The following is a 10116-nucleotide window of genomic DNA, read 5'->3' on the forward strand; positions in this document are numbered from 1 at the left end:
TTTTCAACCTCGTTCATCTACTCTTCTATTTATGCGCAGATCATAAACCCCTTATTTAGTTCTTTTCACTATTCTGTCTATTTCATTACCATGTCTTCACATTCATTCATTTATTCAAGTTTATCACACAATCCCTTATTTCTATAATTCTGTCTTAGATTAGCTGACCGAAAACTCTTAGATTTTTCAATTCTATTTTACTATTATCAACATTTGCTGTCTCGTTAAACTATGCTACACAAATCCCAAAAGAATATTTTTCTCCCTCGTGTTCTGACCACTAACCCTTTCTCTCTCTCTCTCTCTCTCTCTCCCTCTCTCTCTCTCTCTCTCTCTATCTCTCTCTCTCTCTCTCTCTCTATCTATCTATCTATCTATCTATCTATCTCTCTCTCTCTCTGTGCCTTACTCTGTTCGTGGTACGCTCGCCCTCCCACCCCCTCCACCTGTACCAGAAGTTCCTATCCTCTGTAATCCTTTGGTTGCCTCCTATGAACACTTCTAAAGGCTTTACGCCATCCCCACCCCTAGTTAGGGTTTATCTCCTATGTAAGGTAGTGATCATATAGTGTATAAATATGATGGTGTAGTGTATGCAGGTTGAATTGAAGGTTATTGTTTGTTTATGAATTCTGCCAAATGCCAGCTTTCTTTTCAGGTACATGACACTGCTGTCCCCTGTCCCAGGGTCTCACGGGCTCATACCTTCCACACCCTTAGGGTTGGCACTCTCAACGTCGGCACACTGAAAGGTAGGTCTAGTGAGATTGTTGAGATGCTTGAACGGAGATGTGTCGATATCTGCTGCCTCCAAGAAGTAGGGTGGAGAGGAGGTTCCGCTAGGTTCCTCACAGGCAAAGAACACAGGTACAAGATTTTCTGGGCAGGGAACATAGATGGGGTCGGGGGCGTGGGTGTACTTCTTGCGGAGAAATGGGTGGATAAGGTAATCGAGGTAGTCAGAGTATGCGATAGAATACTTAAGATTAGATTAGTGCTTCATCATGGGTTAGCAACCATTATCTCGGCCTATGCCCCTCAGCCGAAGCTAGCCGATGGACAGAAAGACCGATTTTATGACACCCTCTGGCAGACTACCTCGTTGACGAATGACAGGGACCTTCTCTTTGTGGCTGGTGACTTCAATGGACATGTTGGACAACATACAGGGGGCTTCCATGGCGTACATGGAGGCTATGGTTTTGGTTCCCGCAATGAGGAGGGAACTAGGCTGCTGGAGTTCTGCGATGCAAATGATCTTATGGTTTGCAATACTAACTTCAGGAAACCTGCCTGTCACCTAGTCACCTACTGTTCTGGCAGACACACTAGCCAAATTGACTACATCCTCACCAGGAAAAGGGGAAAATGGCTATTTATAAATGCCAAAAGCTTCTCAGGCGAAGAATGTACCCTACAACATAGACTAGTAGTTAGTGACTTCAAGATCAGGGCTAAGTGGTTGCCCAGAAGACAACCAGCATGGAGGAAAAGGGTCTGGAAGATTAAAGATCCTGCGAATGGACAGAGATTTAGAGACATACTACTCGAAGCCTTTGACGAAATAGAAGGGGATATAGCTTCACATGATGTAGAAGACAACTGGAGGTTTCTACGGGACAACCTGCTGAGGGCCATTGATCAGATCTGTGGATGGTGAAAAGACCCCTCTCGACCCAAAATAACGTGGTGGTGGAACAATGTTGTTGACAGGGCTATTAGAGAAAAGAAATAGGCTTAGAAGGACTGGAAGAACGGTGGTAGTAGGGAATTGTATCAGACTGCCAGAAGTGAAGCTAGGAGACAGGTTTATTTAGCCAGAGGGGAAGTGGATAAGAAAAAATTTGCCAATGTTCTGCGCCGTGAGGACCAAAGACTTCAGGTATTTCGTGTTGCAAGACAGCGTGTGAGAGAGAATCATGATGTCGTAGGAGAGAAATGTGTCCACATGGATGATGGTTCACTTGCACTAAACGAGGTTGCAAAGGGAGAGGTTTGGAGACGCCACTATGAAAGGTTGCTCAATAAAGAAAATGAATGGGAGAAAGAGAGTCTGCCGAATGCCAACAGAGGGACCAGCTATCCGAGTTGACAGTACCTTGATAGATAAAGCAATTAAGAGTATGAAGACAGGGAAAGCTCCCGGCCCATCAGGAATCACTGCAGAGATGCTCAAAATATCTGGCAGTGTCGGCTATAGCCAGCCTAGTCACCGGTATAGTTAACCAGGTGATACACGAAGGAGTCATACCCAATGACTGGTGTAGCAGCACCATAGTCAACTGCTATAAAGGTAAAGGTGACGCTTTAGATACAAATAATTACAGAGGTATCAAATTGTTGGATCAGATAATGAAGGTCACGGAGAGGGTCATAGCCCAACTAACTAGGGAGAGAGTCAGTCTAAATGAGATGCAGTTTGGGTTAATGCCAGGGGAAAACACCACTAATGCTATATTTCTGGTAAGACAGTTGCAGGAGAAATACCTAGCCAAAGATAAACCTCTGTACCTGGCTTTCGTTGACATGGAGAAAGCCTTTGACAGTGTCCCCCGATTCCTTATCTAGTGGTCAATGAGGAAACTAGGGATAGAAGAATGGTTAGTGAGAGCTGTGCGAGCCATGTACAGGGACGCTGTCAGTAAGGTGAGGGTTGGCAACGAGTACAGTGAAGAATTCCGGGTAGAGGTAAGGGTCCACCAAGGTTCAGTCCTCAGCCTCCTCTTATTTATCATAGTCCTCCAGGCAATAACACAGGAATTCAAGACAGGATGCCCCTGGGAACTCCTCTATGCTGATGACCTTGCTCTAATTACTGAGTCACTATCAGAACTAGAGGAGAAGTTTCAGGTGTGGAAGCAAGGATTAGAATCGAAGGGCCTTAGAGTCAACCTAGCTAAAACCAAAATCCTAATAAGTAGGAAGATAAACAAACCACAAATCCCTTCAGGTAGATGGCTCTGCTCAATCTGTAGAAAAGGTATAGGTAGAAACTCTATAAGATGTACCCAGTGTAAGCTATGGACACATAAGAGGTGCAGCAATATCAAAGGAAGGCTAACTAGGAAGATAGTTTTTGTATGTGGCAAATGCTCAGGAGCAATAAACACTGAAAATGTGCAGAGAACAACTTCTGCCACATTCCAGGGAGAAAAACCAGAAGTAGTTGATAGCTTCCGTTACCTAGGTGACCAAGTCAGTAGCGGGGGAAGGTACGCTGAAATTGTAGCTGCTAGAATAAGAATAGCCTGGGCAAAGTTCAGAGAGCTCTTACTTCTGCTGGTGACAAAGGGCCTCTCGCTCAGAGTAAAAGGCAGACTGTATGATGCATGTGTACGAACAGCCATGCTATATGGCAGTGAAATATGGGCCGTGACTGCTGAGGACATGCGTAATCTCGCAAGGAATGAAGCCAGTATGCTCCGATTGATGTATAATGTCAGTGTACATACTCGACAGAGAAAAGTTGGACCTAAGAAGCATCAGTTGTGGTGTGCAAGAGAGACGATTGCACTGGTGTAGTCATGTGCGAGAATGGATGAGGATAACTGTGTGAAAAAGTGCCACACCCTAGCAGTTGAGGGAACCTGTGGAAAAGGTAGACCTAGGAAGACCTGGGATGAGGTGGTGAAGCACGACCTTCAAACATTAGGCCTCACCGAGGCAATGACTATTTGGAAATATGCAGTGCGTGAGAAGACCCGGCAAGCCAAGTAAGACCATAACTCGTGGCTTTGCCAGGGGTGTAGCCAGTTCACTTATGCGTACCTCTCCTTCATTGGACACTAAAACTGCTTGCGAAGACTGTTGGGGCAAGTGAAATCGAAAATGAACCAAATTCGATGACTGGCACCCGTGCCAGTGGAGCACTAACAGCACCATCCGAGCGTAATCGTTGCCAGAGCATCTGTCTGGCTTCCGTGCCGGTGGCACATAAGAAGCACCATTTGAGCGTGCTCGTTACTAGCGTGGCCTTACTGGCACTTGTGCCGGTGAGACGAAAAAACATTCGAGCGAGGTCATTGCCAGTGCCGCTGAACTGGTTCCTGTGCAGGTGGCACGTAAAAAACACCATTTGAGCATGGCCGTTGCTAGTACCGTCTGACTGGCCCTCGTGCTGGTGGCACGTAAAAGCACCCACTACACTCTCGGAGTGGTTGGCGTTAGGAAGGGCATCCAGCTGTAGAAACTCTGCCAGATCAGATTGGAGCCTGGTGCAGCCATCTGATTCGCCAGTCCTCAGTCAAATTGTCCAACCCATGCTAGCAAGGAAAGCTGACGTTGAACGATGATGATGATGATGACGATAGTTAATATGGAGCTAACAAGGGGGAGATCCAAGAAAACATGAGATGAAGGGACGGAGGTTGATCTCAGGACTTTGAACCTCTCAGAGGTGATGACAAAGGACCTGGATGGCTGGCAATATGCAGTTTTTGAGAAGACCCATCCACTCTGGTAGAGTTGTGTACATATATATATATATATATATATATATATATATATATATATATATATATACATATATATAAACACAACTAGTCTCTTCAACCAATTTCATCACTCTTCAAAACATTTCCATTACCTATTACCTCCCTTGCTGCAGCTCTTCTTTGATATTAGTTACTTTTCTTACAACTTAATTGCTATATGTCCTTTGTCCATTAATACTATTCTCTCAACCTCGCACTTTCATTAATCAACTCTCTCCACCACAGAACCGTCAAATGATTTCTCCTCCCACCTTTCCTCCACCACCAAATGTATCCCATCTTCTTCATCCACTCCGTCGGACTCTCTCTTCCCCACCTACTCCTGCATACATACATGACCGTCTTCTTTCAGTTTCTTATTTCTTTATTGCCCACAAGGGGCTAAACATAGAGGGGACAAACAGGGACAGACAAACGGATTAAGTCGATTATATCTACCCCAGTGCGTAACTGGTACTTATTTAATCGAACCCGAAAAGATGAAAGGCAAAGTCGACCTCGGCGGAATTTGAACTCAGAACGTAGCGGCAGACGAAATACGGCTAAGCATTTCACCCGGTGTGCTAACATTTCTACCTGCTCGCCGCCTTCTTTCAGTTTCTGTCAATCAAATCCACTCACAAGGCCTTCATTGGCCCGCTGCTATTGTGGAAGACACTAATCCAAGATACTATACAATAGGACTGAACCTAGAATCATGTGGTTGAGAAGCAAACTTTTTTACCACACAGCCACATCTACACCTAGTTGAGAATTTCTATACTTTTTGTTTTTCTCATGTGAGATATTTTTACCAGATTCTGTGTTCTTATTGACAGGGAGTATAAAGAAAAAATAGCGGAGCTAGAATCAAATCTGAAAAAAGAAAGGGAGATAAGTAGAGAATATATTTCACGTTTCGACAACAACATAGGTTCAATACGGTGCCTGCATGAGAATCTTAAGGATCAAATACAGGCATTTTTGTAAAGGAGGAAGGTATCTATTTTTCACCATTATTCGATTGTATGTGTCTATGAGGGAGTATAGCCTAATGGTTAGGGTGTTGCACTCGCAAAAAGGTTTTACGTTTCAAAGAGAAGATAGGAGCAATACGTCGCAAGATCATGCTTTCGGTTCCTTGACCAGGTGGTGTGTTGTGTTCTTGAGCAAATCACTTCGTTTTACAATGCTCCACAATTACTTCAACACCTGACATGAAAGAAAGGAGGAGGGGTTTTAGTAATTGGTAATTGGTTGGTGTCATGTAAAAAGCACCTGGTACATTCTGTAGATGATTGGTTGGCATTAGGAAGGGCTTCCAGCTGTAGAAACAGACAATTGGAGCATGGGAAACGGACGTTAAATGATGATGATGATGATGATGATGACGACGACGACGATGACGATGATGGTGATGATGGTTGCATGTGTCAGTTGTTTTGTAATAAAGTTATTATACTGTATGATAGTGTACATCATGCACAGTTATACTCCCATACAGGGTTATTTTCCTATGTACCTCTTGGGGATACACGTACCTCCAGTTGAGAATTTCAGGTCCAGTATATATTCGTCTTAATGAAGACCATCCTTCTCTATCTAATGCATTATAATGCCTGTCAATGTATTGATGAGAAATTGTCTAATAAATAGTTTCATTATTGACATTATTTACATTTATATATCTATATAAATATAGAACTGTAATAAATATTTTGTAAACGTGTTGCTATTGGTTAACTCGCTTCCTTTTCTACCAAGGCCTAATGTTACATTTTTAGTAGTAAGTGGGTTATACATCTTTAGATTGTATACCTGACTTTCTACTATAAAATTAAAGAAATAGACGGAACGCTGAACTCCAGACTAAACAACTTAAACAACATTTATTTACTTGGTAAAACATACATATCTTTAGTTATACATCTTTAGAGGTGAGAATAACGAGCTGTCGAGTATAAGACCGAAAGATGTAGAGACAGCTCTAAACACACGTCCATGCTCAATCGCTGGCCAGCGAGAAAGAGAATGAATTGAGCGGGAAACGCTTGCTTTATTAATTTTACGCATGCGCAGGCGTTACTACACATTCTTCTTAACGTTCTTCTTAGCATTCTTTGTATACGTTTGTGTACTTTAAATATTTCCTTAGTTCACCTTCAATTTAACTAATTTGGGATCGCCTTGAAAACGTTGTATTAACATGTATTTTCAGATATATTAATTTCAATGATATTTTTTTTATATCTAAATATTTTGATACAAGAGAGACGATTGTCGGCTTTGTGTAGTGAATTCTCTATCCGTATTTTTGTTGTCTAATATTCTGAATTTTTCAAAATTCTTCTAAATGACATTTGGATCTACTTGTCATATGTGAAGAATTACCTTGGATGTGTATTCTGCTTGCATTTATTGGTGTCTGATTGCTGGATAGTGTTAACCAAATTCTTTAAAATCTGAGTGCTTTATTGATATCTGCCTGGACTTTTTAACCCCTCTTTTGCTTTCCGTGTGTGTGCGGGGTGGGGGGGGCATGTATAAAATGTTAGCGCCAAGCAGTGTTTAGGCATAAGCAAAATTTAGGTTACTTAAAATATGTTTGTGACATATTTCAACTAAGACAAATACACTGCCAACATGAAATGGAGAAAATATCTCTCTTGTGGTAAAATGTGTGAAAATAACCGGTCTGTTCAGCGTCACCATCTATCAAGAATCCCAGCCATCGAGTTTATTGACCCTTGTCAATGGGATGTACCTAAGAGAGGCAACTCTGAACAGACTTATAAAACAATAGCTTTACGTATAATTCAGTCAACACGCTGACTGATTTGCGCTAGTTGATCGCCCGATCGAGGAAAATCACGAAATGTTAGCACTAAGCAGTGTTTAGGCATAAGCTAAATTTAGGTTAGTTAAAATATGTTTGTGAGATGGCGACATGAAATATAACCATGCCCAAGTATAACAATATCTGTTTCAGCACATGATTTTAAATCAGGAGTCTTACAAAACATATACATAAACGTAACACTATTGTTTCTTTAATCAGAATTATTTAGATTTGAGAAAATTCTTTTATAAACTGTCTCCCCATTTCTGAATGACACTCAGGATCATCTTTTATGCATTGGTAAAAGAAAAATTTCTCCCCGCAAATTTGTAAATGTTCACTGAGAAGGATTTTCCTTAGTTCCGGAGTGGCATATTTCTTGTTGATGTATCCTCACTCTTTCACATAGAGAGTTTCCGGGTTGGCCAATGTAATTTTTCTTACAAATCGGAGCAAGTTATGTAAAATATGATATCTCCTGTTTTGCAGTTCATGTCTGCATTAATCTTCGTGGATCAACTGGGTTTTTTGTTTGCTTTTAAAATTTTTTTCATAACCAGATTTTAAGTGGATGTAATTTTCACCATTGTGTATCCTACATCTGCTGAAAGGATGATCCAGAATATCATTTAGAAATGGAGAAACAAATTTCCCTAAACTGAGGAATTTTTCTTAAAGAAACAACAATGACCAAAAGAGAAAAAATTTGTCTTGAAACCCTAACACCTTAAAAAGGGATTAAAGCACTAAACTTAAGTATTTTCCATTTGTTTTCAGTATTTTCTCCATTTCTTTTAATGAAAATATGAGAAAACAAAATTATATTTTCATGCTTTTCTCTGGCATTTTTTTCTCTATTTTTACTACATTTTTATTAATTCTGTGCATGTATGTATATGTTTGGAATTGCCAAAATTATGTTTGATACAGTTCTAATATTACATAAGCTAGATCTCTTCACAACTCTTACTATCATTTTATTATTGTTCCTCTAGGTATTACAGTTCCAAGATTTAGATGTATGAGTTTCCTTTGGACAATCCGGTTTGCACATGTTATAAGAACGACCTTATTTCCACCGATAGTTTGCCTCCCACCACTTCCCTTTCTACTTGTTTTCAAAATTATTTTAAGCATTAAAGAATTTCAAGAATAAAATATATTTTCAATCTATAATGAAATGTGTCACTTCATAAAATCTTTAATTTACGAATTACGGGTTATATCATGCTGATGACTTCTAAAAACACTGAAATAGTGCTACACAGCGTTACCACTGACTAGAAATGTAAAGAACTTCATGGCGCATACGTGACGCAGGCGTTACATAGGCGCAGGCGTGGTTGTGTGGTAAGAAGCTTGCTTTCCAACTACATGGTTCAGTGTTCAGTCGCACTGCGTGCCACCTTGAGCGAGTGTTTTCTACTATAGCCTCGGGTCGATTAAAGGTTTGTTAGTGGATCTGGTAGACGGAAACTGAAAAGAAGCCCGTCGTGTATTTGTGTTTGCGTGTGTGTGTGCTGCGTATGTGTCTTTGTGTTTATGTATGTTTATCCACCAGTGCTTGACAACCGGTATTGGTGTGTTTACGTCCCCGTAACTTAGCGGTTCGGCAAAAGGAAACGATAGAATGAGTACCAGGCTTTAAAAAAGTAAGTACTGGGGTCGATTCATTTGACAACAAATTTTTTAAGTGATGCCCCAGCATGGCCGGTAAAAGAATGAAAGAGTAAGTAAACCAAAAAAAAATGTGAATTCTGAGCATCTTTTTCCTTATAATTCTTTAATATCAAATTCAAATTTTTAATCCAGCCAAATATTTTAAAGAAATGATTATCTCCCTTGTAATAATTGTGTCCAATGGAGGGAAGATACGTGTTTTAAAAAGATAATGCATAAAGATTTCATAAAAGTTTTAACATGAAATAAAACTGTATTCACATTCGCTTTATTTAGTATGCTTTAATTAGATATATGTAATTTAATTGGATATGATATTTGTAATTAAAACACAGAAATAACGCAAAACATGAGTCACCTGAGCACTATTCGAAAGACAATTCGAAAGACATTCTTACATGAAATACAATTCGAAAGACATTCTTACATGAAAGGTAACGTTCAAGAAAGTCTGATGTTCACTTGTGCAAAGAATTTTGCTTCCAAACTACATGGTTCCGGGTTCAGTTCCACTGCATGGCGCCTTGGGCAAGTGTCTTCAACTATAGCCTCAGGCCGATCAAAGCCTTGTAAATGGACTTGGTAGACAGAAACTGAAAGGATTTCCGTCGTTCTCTTTTGCTGATCCGCTATAATAGGATTTTTTAAACATCGAATGGTTATGAGGGTCTATCCAAGTATAATGGGAATCAAAGGGATCACTAGGTAGAAAAATGGTTGAGAAACACTGACTTTAAAGATAAACTTCAATACAACAGATTGATTTCATAAAAATAGACCAACTTCCAATAATACAAATGACCTCTACAAAAGAACAAATAAATCGCGGACGATACTGTGGTATAATGCGGTATTCAGTAGACAAATAAATACTAACATTTCCGCGAAATTTTTCGCAGCCCTGGAAAAGCATTTTTCTAGATCGAACAAATACAGTCGAATTTTAACAGGCACACGATCAAATTAGCTTTTTCCACTAGAAGAAACTTAGCCCAAATTATCGCGGCGCATTATATTAGAATATCTGAATTCCATAATAATAAAGACCGTAGTAAAATAGATAATGAAAATAACAATCATAAGGATAACAACCATGATCATCGAACTGAATAGATAAATAGTCGA

At 40.1% G+C, this 10116-nt stretch overlaps 1 protein-coding gene across 4 annotated transcripts in view; it reads left to right on the plus strand.

The window, feature by feature from the left end:
- LOC106878640 (uncharacterized) overlaps positions 1–8487 on the plus strand; it is a 54373-nt gene extending 45886 nt beyond the window's left edge. For 3 of the 4 annotated variants that reach the window (XM_089341807.1, XM_089341809.1, XM_089341808.1), the window contains 2 exons: positions 5312–5471; positions 8307–8487. In XM_089341807.1, the coding sequence (XP_089197933.1) occupies positions 5312–5462 (151 nt within the window). In that variant the 3' untranslated portion in view covers positions 5463–5471; positions 8307–8487. Of the gene's footprint in view, positions 1–5311; positions 5472–8306 lie in introns of those variants that run through there. The other variant, XM_089341810.1, reaches the window with a different exon arrangement.
- Positions 8488–10116: the final 1629 nt, after the last annotated feature.

The sequence above is a fragment of the Octopus bimaculoides genome, chromosome 25 (genome assembly GCF_046866305.1).
Source record: "Octopus bimaculoides isolate indiv1 chromosome 25, ASM4686630v1, whole genome shotgun sequence".
Classification (NCBI taxonomy): domain Eukaryota; kingdom Metazoa; phylum Mollusca; class Cephalopoda; order Octopoda; family Octopodidae; genus Octopus; species Octopus bimaculoides.